This window comes from Mytilus galloprovincialis, chromosome 7 (genome assembly GCF_965363235.1).
Source record: "Mytilus galloprovincialis chromosome 7, xbMytGall1.hap1.1, whole genome shotgun sequence".
In the NCBI taxonomy this organism is placed as follows: Eukaryota; Metazoa; Mollusca; class Bivalvia; order Mytilida; family Mytilidae; genus Mytilus; species Mytilus galloprovincialis.
The window spans coordinates 31,995,410-32,009,828 of record NC_134844.1 but is presented as its reverse complement, the minus strand read 5'-3'; the positions used below and the strand labels follow the sequence as shown (position 1 = coordinate 32,009,828).

Sequence of the window (14,419 nt, the reverse complement as noted above, 5' to 3'; positions counted from 1 at the left end):
GATCCGTCTCCCCTGGTTTATTATTGATGACGCAGATCGGGATTCGGAAACAAGAAAAGACTAGTATAGATCCGTTTCTTCTGGTTTATGATTGATGACACAGATCGGGATTCGGATACAAGAAAAGTCTAGTATAGATCCGTCTCCCCTGGTTTATAATTGATGACGCAGATCGGGATTCGGAAACAAGAAAATACTAGATGACGCAAGATCCTTATAGCGTTTTTATTAAATTTCACACATTATCACTATTTATGACACTTGTAATCTTATCTAAAGTATATGATTAATTGCTACTAAAACTAATTGTTTATTTACAACCTCTGAGTCTCGGAGGTCATCTACCTTTCACATGTTTTGATACTATATAGTACTAACCAATGATCAAAACAGGCTCAAATATATGTCTATATATGTTTAAAATAAGGATGGCAACGAGTACTTGAGTACTCGGGTACTCGCTCGAAAGGCCGAGTACTCGAGTACAGTTGTACTCGGATACTTGTTTGCCTGTTATACATCTTGAGATATTTCTTTTCACATTTCCACTCACTTTATTTCCGTTGAAATTTATCCCCTGAAATCCCTAGTTTAAATATTTAAATCCTAATTCTTTTGTTTGACAAAGATAAATACAAGAACCAAAGTAACTGATATTTCTACAGTCAGGGGCGTAGCTGCCATTAGGCACTTTAGGCACGTGCCTACACAAAAAATTTTCACAAATATTTTTTTTTGTTAAAAAAAATAATCAACAACGTTATATGTATATGAACTCCAGTGAAGTCGTCACAACTCTAATTATCGAATGTCATGTGTACACTAGTCTCTCGTCCTTAGTGAATGAATCATTGGATAGAATTGAATGTTTTTTATGTGTGTACCTTATATAGAAACTACAAACTAGAACTTTGGTTCAGATCATTTCAATTCTATCAACAATAACTTGAATGAACCTCAACTTAGACACAATAATTTTTAATTAGTTGTTGTTAGTTTTCAACTAGCTTTCCACTTTGTCTTCACCCGACTTGCCAATGTTGGTCGTCCGTTTGGCTGTGCAGGATGTATAAATACGTAGTCACGTCTGGTCAGAATGGGGACATTTAATCTTATGCCTAGTTGTAGAGAGAATGCCACTCTTTGAGGAGTTCGTGTTGGTCTACTGAAAGGCAAAGTTTCTGCTCTTATCCAATAGTCCCTCATTTTCCAATGCATGGCATTTTCAAATTTCCAGACCTTCGTCCTGTACAACACCTATTACAGGACTAAGTTCCCTGTTGTGTTTATTGTAAATAATCAATTTGGGTTTTTTTTGTTCTAAACTTGCATAAATATTTTACACTGGATGTTTAAAAATCAATCTATCAACTAGATTCCAGTAGTTTTGAGTACTCTCAGATCTAAGAGTAATGGCCACAATTATTCAAATTCCTAAGCAGGTAGGGATTTTACAGTAGAGCGGGATATAAAGAAATACGAATTTCTTGAATTTTATTACGTTAGTATGAACAAAACAGAACTTTTGCATTAGGCATCCACTATGTGTGTATGTGTTTGTGTGGCTAGGGTGAAGCTTTTAAGAAACAAAATGTTGATGGTTGGTGTCTTTCTAGCCAAAAGGATAGTGTTGTTATATAGTAAAATATCAGTGTTTATGTGCACGTGCCTTTTTTTAATGAAGGATCGTCAATATGTATTAAGTTAAAAGTATATATCGATCATAACAGAATAGATTTGAAAATACCAAACAGGGTGTACTGCTTTATTAAAGGGATACGCGGATCTATGATGGGCAGTACATATTGTAAATATTTTTTTAATACTTGATTTTCCAATTGTACTGTGTTATTTAATTCACCATTCAGATGTTATGGTAAATTATTCATAATTCTTCAAACTTTTCATCATGTATATTATAATTTTCATGATCAAATGACCAGAAAATTTAATATTTTTGTGCATAAAATTTTGCAGCGAAAACGCTGAAATCCATTTTCCGTCGGGGGGCTTCGCCCCCCTGAGCCCCTGACTGATGGGGGCCTTACGCGGCCCCCAGACACCCTGCCAATTTGTGCCTACAGTTGAATGCATGCCTAGCTACGCCCCTGACAGTATGATTTCTTTGCACAGACAAGATAAGCCGAGTTGAACGTACAAACCGCCGAACCATTATGTTTTTGGAAACTTGTGCTTTCCTTAAATGCAATGAAAGCTGTCATTCTCTGACTAAGTTATGCAAAATAGAGAGATCGTAGGGAAAATTAGCTCCGATACGTAGCAAATATATCCCAATGAACGGTTTGGCTTCAATTAGCAGCTTATCAATTAAGATATTCTAAGAAAGCATCCTGAGTTCCAAATTTAGAACAATTCGGGAACTGGTTTCTGCTACATTCAAAGAACTCTATGACGTCGCGCAAAATACTGGTGATAATAACGTAACGTCGGAAATATAGCAAAAAGCCGTCTTATTTTCTTGTTTTTTACGTAACGTTTTTCTAATGTGATTTCTAATGTGTAAGCATTGATTCATTCAGGTTTTTTTTCATGGGAATATTTTTTTTCAGTAAAGATATTCATGTATATTTTATTTAACGAAAAATGTATATATATATATATATATATATATATATATACAACTCGTCTAAACATTATGTTTAGACGAGTTGTATATACATTATGTACACAGCCATGTATCACCATCATTGATGGCGATCCGATGGATACATCTGTTGTAGGGTTGTCACTGACTCAGACGTACTTATATATATATATATATATATATATATATATATATATATATATATATATATATATATATATATATATATATATATATATATATATATATTATATTTTTTAATTATAAGCAGAGCCACGTTGAATCATTTCATTTGAATCGGAAAGGTCTACTAAAATATTTTATGAGTGGCTAAACAACAGTGCATGATGTTTTATAATTTAATTCTTATTTCAATCCAAATTGTCCAATACAGAAAGAATGTCTAGATGGGTGTCCTCTGAAATACGATAAGAGGCATCTACATCAGCAAGTATGTATAGCAGAGATTTCGTCGGTACCAAAGCAGTCTTTGTCTTTAAAAGTTTATATTTTAACGGATCATTGTCACTGATTTTGTCATAATAATGACCCCGGAAAACCTCGAATCCAGGGGGATATGTAGCACCACAGCTGTCACTCTCTGCTGAATTCAATACGTGTGAACCTTTGGAAATTTTCATTAAATAATAGTCAAAGTTATCATCGTCGGTTTTGACAGCCACAACAGAGTTTATGGATACCAAATCTGATATGTCTTCTGACAGAATGTCAGTGTCTTGTGCTACTTCTTCTTCGTTAGAAGTTTGTGTTATTTCGCGTGGCTTAATAGTTTTCTTTACCCCGGTATTTTCTACATTTAAACAGTTAAGATAATTCCCCAAAATGCATTGATCGCACGTGTAACAAGAGAGATCGGAAACAATGATTTCATTACATGTACTAGTAAAAACATGATGTATTTGTCTATTTTGCTGGATCGGCTTAAATATTTTGGAATTGTGTCTATCAATTGAGTCCACATATCGAAATACCCTTCTTTTAAATAATGCACTTCTTGGCTTTTTAAGGCTACTTTCGCAGAACGTAAATAAATCCTTCGCATTCTGAATCACTGTATTGCCACGTAGAACAGATATGTCCGCCTGTCTTTTTATAAATCCCCCCGCGGCATCTTGAGGCCCTTTTGCATGGCTTGTTTCAAAGAAATTTCTATGGAATGTTTTATATCCGAAATCAGGAATGGCAGTAGATAAACTTCCTAAACAGTGCCGCGATTTATATTGGCTAGAACAACCGTCTGTGAATTCATGCATATGATCAACTGTGTATGATATTGAATCTAAATATTCCTTAACTTTCTTTTGGACATATTTTGTAAAATCATTATCATGTTGCAGGTCCGGGGAAATTACGAAAAAATGTTCCGTAATTATTTCCGGAAATTCTTCTGTACTGTCTACACCATCGTATTCTAAAATGGCGTGTCGGTGCATGACGGTTACATGAATGCTGCATTCAGTTCTTTGGAAGTAATTGGATTGGATTTCTTCTTTCTCGACACAGCGATAATTTTCCGAATAATCGTGGATGCATATGCAATGATTGACTGGCAAGTTCTGAACAAGACTTTTAAGTTGATTGCTTTGCCAGTTTGATCGGTGCTGGTGAGCGGGGAAAGTTTCGAGAAGCTTTTTTAAATTGAGAAACATTTCGTTTACGCTAGTTTTCTTTTTTATCAGGGTCAGTCGGCGCCTTACATTTTTACCCTTCGATTTTTCAGTTATATATTCATATTTTTGCCATTCAACAGTTGAAGACGACTGTGATTCGTTGGGTGAAAGTTTGAAATTACCAACTCCGCAGAGGCTACATTTTCGGTCAAGACAATTTTTTCTATAAAATCCATTTACTTTTGGACATAGCGTAAGGGAGCTACCATTTGATTTTTATGGGGGGGCTAGGATGAAAATTTTTGTCCTGCATTTTTTTTTAGTTGTAATCCCTGTCCTGCCTTTTTATTTTTTACTCTATTTGGTCCTGCCTTTTTTTTTACTAGTTTATCCTGACTTTTTTTACACAAATTGTCATCCTGCCTTTTTTTTTAACCAAGTTGCTCATCCTGCCTATTTTTTTACTCAAAACTCCTGTCCTGCCTATTTTTTTCAAATTTCATCCTAGCCCCCCCATAAAAATCAAATGGTAGCTCCCTAATATGTATAAGGTCTGACATTTTCTCAAATACGGGATAGTCACTTTCTTGCGAATCGGTTTCCCTGTCACACGATTTTCTGAACTTCATACATGCTTTGAAAACAAGGTTTGCTTCCACGTGATATCTACAACAGCATGTATTTCTATCTTTTTCAGATGCAGGTCTTACGAAAAACGGTCGAAGTTTCTCAAATGCTCTTTGTCCAATTTTAATTTCCGGATATTTGGCGACAAAATCTAAATACGCATCAGTTTGTGTTTTTTCCAGCACGTGTGTCATATGCGAAGTATATAAGTTTGGTCCCAATCGTTCTCTTTTGATATCGGATTTGTTGCCGGTCGGGTGTGATATGCCATCAGAGAGCCAAAAGTTATAAACTGTTTTCTTTGTTTCTTCTGAAATGGAATCTTTTCTTGTTTTCTGTTGCGTAAGAGCCCATGCAGACGATTCACTTTTAAGAATTCTAGACCTAATACGCTGGCCTCCAGCAACCCTTCTTGCTGGCAAACCTAAATTTTTACACAGTTTAATTTTACCTCTCGAGTTTGCTAAATTTTCCCCGCTGATTGATGCAGTAACAGAATTCATTACCGAACGTGCATTCTTAGATCGCTTTATAGATTTTATTATTTCTTGAATATCTGCAACGACGGCCATTTCAACTGGCGAAACTGAATGTTTCAGATTAGCTATTGTTGGCGATCGAGGGGATCTGCGGGCCAAATAAGTCGATATAACTGCGCATCGTTTAGATGGAGATTTTGGTAAACCTTCTTTAAATTTTCTTAGGGCTCTGGCCTTTTCCATTCTGTTTTTGAAAACATTTGAACCTTCTGGTACAACAAGTGACATTGATGAAAGTTCTACATTTTTTTTTACCTCTGTGTTTACGGACATTCATTTTATTTTTCAGTTTTCTTTCATTTATTTTCTTAGATTTCTCCCTTTGTTCTCTCTTTTTTCTTGCATTAATCGTTTGACTATATGTTTTTGTCTCGCTCTCTTTATTCTTGTACAACTTTCCATAAGATTTTCTACTCGTTTCATTTTTCTGAAGCCTTTTTCGTTCTTATTTCCTTAGCCGAAAGTTTACTTTTTTTTCTGTTATTCATATTTCTGAAAGCATATTTATATTTGAATGTACACAAAATTTTGGTCTGATTTTTTTAAGTCCGATTATTTTAATTGATTGTTGGTTTATAAATACATTCAATAATTAAATATGAGTCTTTTTTGTCTCGTGTTTTATTTTTTTGGAACTAATCATTCTCCTGAAACACCAGAGATCATTTCGGTTATTTGAAGGGATTGGTGCCTCTTGTTTTGTCTACGAAAATTATCTAATATGGTAACTCTTCTTTTAGATTGTTCCAGAACTTCCTAAAGTCAAATCATTTTTTACGAATTTTAATATAGAATAATATTTTTATTTCATTAAGGTAGCAACCATTTGATTTTTTAGGGGGGGGGGGGGTGCTAGGATGAAAAATTTTGTCCGGCATTTTTTTTAGTTGTTATCTCGGTCCTGCCTTTTTATTTTCACTATATTTGGTCCTGCCTTTTTTTACAAGTTTATCCTGGGTTTGTTTGCCAACTGCTCATCCTGCCCTTTTAACCCCACCGCAGTTCGCGCCTGTCCTAAGTCAGGTACCTATAGCTTTTGTTAGTCTTTTATATTTTTTTACTTTTAGTTCATCTCTGTGTTTCGAAGTGAAGAGTGGCGTCCATTTTCTTGATCTAGTATACATTAGGATTTCGGGGCCTACTCAAGACCTCCTCTGGGTGCGGGATTTCTCGCATGTTGAAGACCCATTGGTGGCCTTGAGCTGTTTTCTACGTTTTGGTCGGGTTGTTATCTCTTTGACATATTCCCCGTTTCCATTCTTATTCATTATTTTTTTACTCGAAACTCCTGTCTGCCTTTTTTTTACACTCAAAACCCCTGTCCTCCCTCTTTTTCAAATTTCATTCTAGCCCCCCCCCCCTTAAAAATCAAATGGAAGCTCCCTCAGGCAAAAACATGCCCATATCGTTTCATGTTTGGAGATCGATTCTTTACAAGTTCTTCTTATAATTTCTTTTGCGTATTGACTCTGTGTGAAATATGACGTTTCATTATTTTTCGACGTTTTTTGTCTCATTGGACATTTTTTCTGATTTTTCTTTTCTTTATTTGCGAAAAGGATAAAATATAAAAACAGCCAGTATTTATATTATCATGTTCAGTATTTGTTGTAATTTTTGAAATCTGTATCAGTATTTTTCTTCTGATTTAATCGCGATACATCGTAGATCCCGAAATCGTCAAAATGGAATATTTGTTTGGATTTCAGTTGATACGGGACATTTTTTCTGATTTTAAATTTTTTCAATAGTTTTTTTTTAAAACAAGTAAACTCAAAAAGTTTGGTACCAATTTAAACAGAAATGTTTGTAATTTATAAATTATAAATATAAACGATATCCTTTCAAAATTACCTTCAGTATATGAATTTGATCTTCAAAGTTTGCAGTTGGAGTCTAGATTATTTGTCACCATTACAAGATCAAAAAGTTGCTATGACGTCATTTTTCTACATGTATGACGTCATATATGTAAGTAAAATTATGTAATTCAAAACTTTACATATGGTTCTTAATTCCTTCCAAATGAGAACTACCTTTGGCTACTCAATCCATATTTCATTCTCAAAAATGTTTGGAGATCTCAATGTTCAATGTTACGCATTACACGGCAAAATTGCCTATTTCATAAAATTTAGCGCTTCAAATCGAAACCTATTCGTGAAAAAAATATCATGAAAAACAGATATTTTGTTGCCATTAGATTGGGTAACGAAAATTATTTAGCGATTCTGCAAATTGTTGCGTCCTAAACGGACAGTTAGCCTTTTCGCCGATTTTTCTCGAATCACCTTCAAATTTTCACCAGTATCTTGCGCGACGTCTATGTAAGCTCTGTGGGAACACAGGAAAAGTGAACTCCAAATATAAGCTATAATAGCTTACTATGTTTAGACCTGCTTCATTTGCCATGATTTCCTGCTGGCTACACTGTTAATTAATATCATTCAAATTTGAAACAGATGATAACAATATTGAATTGAAAGTCATAAAGATCAAATATAATGTCATTTTTCAAAAGGCTTGAAAATATAACCATTAAAACTGTATTTATAAGATTCCATAAACGGACGTCTGAAAATTAAGAAGAATGTGTTATCTATTGACTTTATAGCTCCATACCTTAGGAGTTAGCAATCATTCTTTCAGTGAATCTGAAATTTACGTATCCTAACAACTGAAAACATATTCTTTTCCTTCTGTATTCGTCTATATATCGCCCAAATAATCTCTGTGTAGAATTACTGCATCTGTTTATTACAAAAACCCGAAATCATAGAAAACACAGCAGTAAAATTTGTCTTTTTTAGTTTTCCACCATTCCGATTTCGTTAACGCAAAAATAACGTCACGAAATGAAACTAAATTATTCGGAAACAGTTGCAATTGATTTCGAAAAAACGGTGTTTAATTTTATTAAACATAATAGAGTTAATCGGATACTTAAAAGAAAGAAATATTAGTAGTATCCCGAAAAGATTTTCAGCATGCTTTTAATATTTTAAACTCTAATATCAATCTGCTCTATATGGACAAATATAATGTATGTACTGAAACAACTCTTTAATTCTGAGCACCCCACTCTTCCATTCTTTCCAATACCTGCGAGAGTACAGTAGAAACCTTGTACACTCTCTTGTATGATACATTGACAAGTGCCACTAACTTTAGTACAATCGTCCACCAGGACAATCCTCAAGTAATCGCCGAAGTTATGTTAGGACGCCGGATAGTCTTTTATTTAGATGGAGGAAGCAGTTGTCCTCGGAGAGAATCATCGGGATGCTTGGTGTAAACAGAGATACGGAAGAGATATCTGATCTCCACTACAAGTCAGGACCATTTTGACCAAACGAGACCCTAAACTGTTGAACAAAGTGTGCTTCTTCTAGATTTTTTTTTTTTTTTATTTCCGTCTTTTTTTCTATCAAAAACTATGAACAATAACAATAATCGGCAGGATAACCCTCGCCAAAGTTGGGCGTCTGTTTGCCTATGTGGGATGTACACGTTCGCACCCACATTCAGTCAGAATATGGACATTACATCTTACGCTTCGAGTAAAGACAATGCCACGTCATTTGCACGTTAAGAACCCTTACAACAACCATTCGAAGGGTCCGTAGGTAGCCTATTGCAATGCTATTTTTTCCCCTTTTTCAACATACCCTCATCTTCAAGTTGTGATCTGTTTTCAAATGTTTACGCGTTTGAATTTTTACTGAAGATAACATGGATAAGCTGCCATACTTTTGACACACAGTAAAAGCAGGACATATTTAAGTATTATATACGTTTTTGTTGTTAACTTGATAGTATACATTCTTGTATAAAAATAAATGTTCCTTGGATTTCAGATTCAGACAATAGTCGTACAGAACTATCCAGATTGATATCTATCTATACTATTAAACGAGAAGACCTCATTTTGGGTGTCGCTTCTCTTCTTTCCACAATAAATTAATCAACACGCCTCTGTGTCCTATAGGTACAGTGCATAGTCGCATTTGACATCCATTCATATGATTATTCAGATTGAGTTATTTTGGGAGAAAATCGAGAAAAAGGGCACCCGGATATTGTCCCGTCATTGGACAAAATTTTAAGTCAGATTATACTTCCGGTTTGCGTTTTTCTGTATACTTTGAACATACATATACTACGAAATAAAGTGTATTTTCAGAATTCTATCTGCTATCATTTTCAAGTTTACTATCCACGGTGGTCACATAGTTTATTAAATAGAGAGGGTCTGTATACTATATCAATGACCACCATGGATCGATTAGAAAACTTAGAATTGAAAGTAAATACACTTTATTTATATAGTGAATGTTCATAATATACAGATAAGCGCTAAAATTATTCATGTGCACTTTTGATACCTTTTCTGAAATTCTCCAGTCATTAAATCTTTTACAAAATTCAATGATTACAAAAAAAAAGAAGATGGGGTATGATTGCCATGTTGACAACTCTCCACAAGAGACCAAAATGACACAGAAATTAACAACTATAGGTCATCGTACGGCCTTCAACAACGAGCAAAGACCATACCACATACTCAGCTTTAAAAGGCACCGAAATGAAAATGTAAAACAATTCAAACGAGAAAACTAGCGGCCTTATTTATGTACAAAAAATGAACGAAAAACAAATATGTAACGCATAAACAAACGACAACCACTGAAGTACAGGCTCCTTACTTAAATGTTCATAACATACTAAATGTATATTCATATTGAAATTGATAGAAAACCACACATTTGGAATTTTGGAAATAAAGGAGGAGGGATTAAAAAAAACATTTTCCTGTCCCCAATAACCTATGATTTATGATAATTTTTCTGAAATTCTCCAGTCATTCAATATTACACAAAATTCTTCCAACAACACTTTACATACTTTAAACTACGCTCTGATTGCCCGCGATTTCGCGGGTGTGTTCTAGTAGGTATTGATTTGTATTCAAACGTCTAGTTGCCAAAAGTACATCATATTAAGACAGGAGGATGTTCATGTGATATGAATATGAAACCTGCTTCGACGAAACATCATGGCTCGATACGGTTAAACTTTAATGAAAAATTATCGATTTTTATACCTTGTTACAATGTTATTATTTATAACATACTATTTCCGAAATCACGACATAAAGTTTATGTCACCAAACCTTGTCGGTTCAAGCTCCACAGGTTTTGCAAATTATCACATTTCGCTAGGATAGTCGGTAGAAAACATCACACATGTCACAAATGTGTGAACGAAAAGGATATAATTTTCAAATAAGGTACAAAACAAAGGCTTTTACTACGTTCTTTCAGAAAAAAAATATCAATTCGTTGTTACATTGATTGCGTATGCCAAATAACAAATTTGAAAAATAAATACAACACAAAATGAAATAAAACATTTGGGTTGCCTTTCCTTGTATTTTATAAGACATGAATGGAATCAGAAGGTTATTTTCATACATTAGATTATCTATTTCTTCATTTAAATTGTATTTTCATATGATTATTATTATAATAATTTGATATTACATGTACTTAGAATATATGCTGATTATGATATCCAATTCCACTTTGTATTTTTTCGTTATTATGGAAATATATAGTAAATATCTGTTCCAGTTGCATCCGATACAGTTATTGATCAGACCATAGCAAACCGAAATTAATTCTTAATAACATTACGGGAAGGAGAGGGTTGACAATATGCCCTTTGTTTCAAGTTATTTTGTTTAGTAAAGCTACGCAAACTTCTTACTGTCCTGGTTTATATTTACCTGATATAATCTTAACTTCTTACTGTCCTGGTTAATATTTACCTGATATTATCTTCATGTCCTGGTTTATACTTACCTGATATTATCTTCATGTCTTTATGTTTTTGTATTACATGGTTTTATGAGATATAAACTATATATCTATCATAAAGAGTGATTCTCAATTCCATTTCAACAGAAAATACCTTTCTCTGTAATGAACTGCTCCTAAAGATTACAAAAAAAATAGTGCCTTTGAAAAATTAAATGTGTCTATGCATATCGATCTAAGTAACAGAAAAGATAATAAAAATAATAGCTAAATATAATAAAATGACAATTTTACAGAACCACTACGTTTCGACATTTTATGTCTCTCCTGTAATGTTCGGGGCCAACATTTATGAAAATCCAAAATCAATTATGGTGGCACGGTAGTATTTCCTGGCGGCCCATAAGGGATAATGATAGCCTTTTTAGAATTTTCACCCCTTTCTAACACTGCAAAAAATTCTACATTCACAGTTAACTGAAGTACTTTCATTTTACTATTCAGAAATGAATTTGAATATGTATCATGACCGTTTACTTTTTTGCTATTTTTAAAAACCTAAGGCCACTAGTACTTTTAGGTCTTTTATGGTGCAGTGAAAACAACATTTAAAAAAATTCTCAAAAATTCATTTTCATGTGTATGTAAAATTATTTCATATTTTCTACACCTGATTCATCCCTCAGTTTGTCCAAATACCACTGTTTAGATACATTAATCTAAGTAGGGTACACAAAAGAGCAACCTAAATTCTGGAATGCAAATACTACCGTGCCACCTAAAGATCAAACAAAAAAAGAACCTAAATCATAACCACATCCGGACAAGTAACCGAAACTTAACGTTTACACGATATAAAGTTGCGTTTTAGAAAGAAAATCCCTTTTAGATTATTGTTTATTTTAACATTAATCAAAAGAATAGGTTCGATAAGGACTTAATATGGCCACTTTTTTAAGCTGAAATAATGACTAGATAGAAAATATCTTTATTTCTTTATTTACGGTATTATCGTACTTTTCATGATGTCTCACGGATTTTAGAATTCGTTTACTCTTTATTATCAATATTATCAAACACATTACTACCTAAACATTTAATTATTTGGACCATGTTTTAGTTTAATATAGTGCAGTATAATGAAAAGTAAGTTTTAAATATTTATTCATGTTTTTCTTTTAAATCTGAACGAATAATTATGTCTTTAATTGGTAATATATTGAAATTCGATAATTTATGGATTATTCAAACAATATAACTTAAAACACTAAACTCCATCATTTAGGGTAGAAAATTCAAAATGAAAAGTAAATATATGACATATATCACACTTCTATAATAATAATCCGGTGTTATAAACAATCTTGTTTCTTAGCCTGTTGAACTATTGAATACTCTCGTTGTGCAAGAACAATGACATGTGTTTTAACCAACCTATTGATTATTTCTACCTGTTGACATTTTTTTCCTGGATTTTTAGCTTGTCATGTTGTCATGGCAATATTATATATTGACGTAATAGATTTGATTATCAATATTAATTCTTCAACAACATCGCTGATTTATCGTTGTCAAATCTAATTGATTTTCAGATAGGAAACATGGCAGAGGACGGAATGTGGAACACAATGTCTTAAGAAATCAGGTGTACTGGCAGGTAGGAAAACATCATATATATCTACATCACACCTACATATAAACATAGTGCTGTTACTGTTACATTGATATAAGAAGATGTGGTACGAGTGCCATTGAGGCAGGTAAGAAAACATCATATATCTTTACATCACACCTACATATAAACATAGTGTTGTTACTGTTACATTGATATAAGAAGATGTGGTATGAGTGCCATTGAGGCAGGTAGGAAAACATCATATATATCTACATCACACCTACATGTACATATAAACCTAGCGTTGTTACTGTTACATAGATCTAAGAAGATGTGGTATGAATGCCATTGAGACGACTCCCCGTCCAAGTCATAATTTATAAAAGTAAACAGCTATAGGTCAAAATACGGTCTTCAGCAGCCTTGGCTCACACCTTTGCCGTATACACAAGATCGCTGTATGTCAATATGTGGACCATTTCAAACGAGACAAAAAATAAGGGCCTGATTTACGTACATAACAATAAGCGAAAAACAAATATGATAGGCAGCAGCCAACGCCAACCATGAGTTTATTGTGTATATTGTTTACAAGTTGTAAGTTTTACCATGTAATACATCTTTATTTTAAAAAAATCAAAATATTTTACTCAAAATTAGTTGTATACTTCAACCTATCGTTATAAAATTGTCATATATAAAAAAAAATGTGGTTGTTAAAAAACTGCAAATGACCTGGTTGGTATAGATTCTTTTTATTTCACATTTTATATATATATATATATCTTTATTCTCAATAAACCATCATGTTATACCAGATACTATGTCCGCAACATAAATTCCAGAGTTCTTATGAAAAAAATTGTATAAATGGGTAAAAGAATATGTAGTCTGAGTACCAATGAGACAAATCTCCCCATCCAAGTCACAATTTGTAAAAGTAAACCATTATAGGTCAAAGTAAGGTCTTCAACACGGAACCTTGGTTCACAACGAACAGCAAGATATACAGGGCCCCAAAATGATTTGTGTCCACCTGATACAATATAAAAATAAGAGGATGTCGTATAATTGCCAATTCGACAGCTATCAACCAAAGTTCCAATGAAATGGGTGTTAGTAATTGAAGGCAACCGTACTTCCTTTAACGACGAGAGAATACACATATCAGATAAACGGATATAAAAGATCCCGAGGTAAAAAAATAAAATAATACAATTTAGAAAACTAGCAGCCTATTTACTAACAAAACAATTAGCGAAATACAAATATGACAGACATGACCAAAGAACAGTTGTCCTAAAGGCTCTAGACTGGGACAGGCACATACAGAATAGGATAGGTTAAACTAGTTTACTGGCGCAAAATCACTCCTTATCATGGGATAGTGGTTTAACAGCACAACAGAAGAACACACTATCAGTTGAAAAATAATCAACTCGTCAGATCGATACAATACAGCAGAAAACACAGACCGGACGTAGCAGCGAATCTATACATCCAACAACAACAAAAGACGCTAAGTTAAGAACTGAGAGTACTCGCAGTTACTGACAGCAAGTTCAACTTGGATAACAACTAAT

The 14,419-nt window shown here is 33.5% G+C and overlaps 1 protein-coding gene across 1 annotated transcript; it reads right to left on the bottom strand.

Annotated features, from left to right (window-relative positions):
• Positions 1-235: 235 nt before the first annotated feature.
• On the bottom strand, positions 236-5,387 carry LOC143084182 (uncharacterized). The gene is made up of 3 exons (XM_076260593.1): positions 4,771-5,387; positions 4,332-4,498; positions 236-273 (listed from the first exon to the last, which is right to left on the bottom strand). The coding sequence occupies exons 1-3, from the start codon at positions 5,364-5,366 to the stop codon at positions 236-238; spliced, it is 801 nt and encodes a 266-aa protein (XP_076116708.1). The 5' UTR covers positions 5,367-5,387.
• Positions 5,388-14,419: the final 9,032 nt, after the last annotated feature.

What these genes read in the sequence shown, in the direction of transcription:
- LOC143084182 (XM_076260593.1), bottom strand. Translation starts at nt 5,366, where the DNA reads ATGAATTCTGTTACTGCATCAATCAGCGGGGAAAATTTAGCAAACTCG. An exon ending in GACCTTATACATATTAGGGA is followed by an intron (nt 4,499 to 4,770) that starts GCTACCATTTGA and finishes ATCAAATGGTAG; the next exon opens with CTCCCTTACGCTATGTCCAA. An exon ending in TATAACTGAAAAATCGAAGG is followed by an intron (nt 274 to 4,331) that starts GTAAAAATGTAA and finishes CATATACTTTAG; the next exon opens with ATAAGATTACAAGTGTCATA.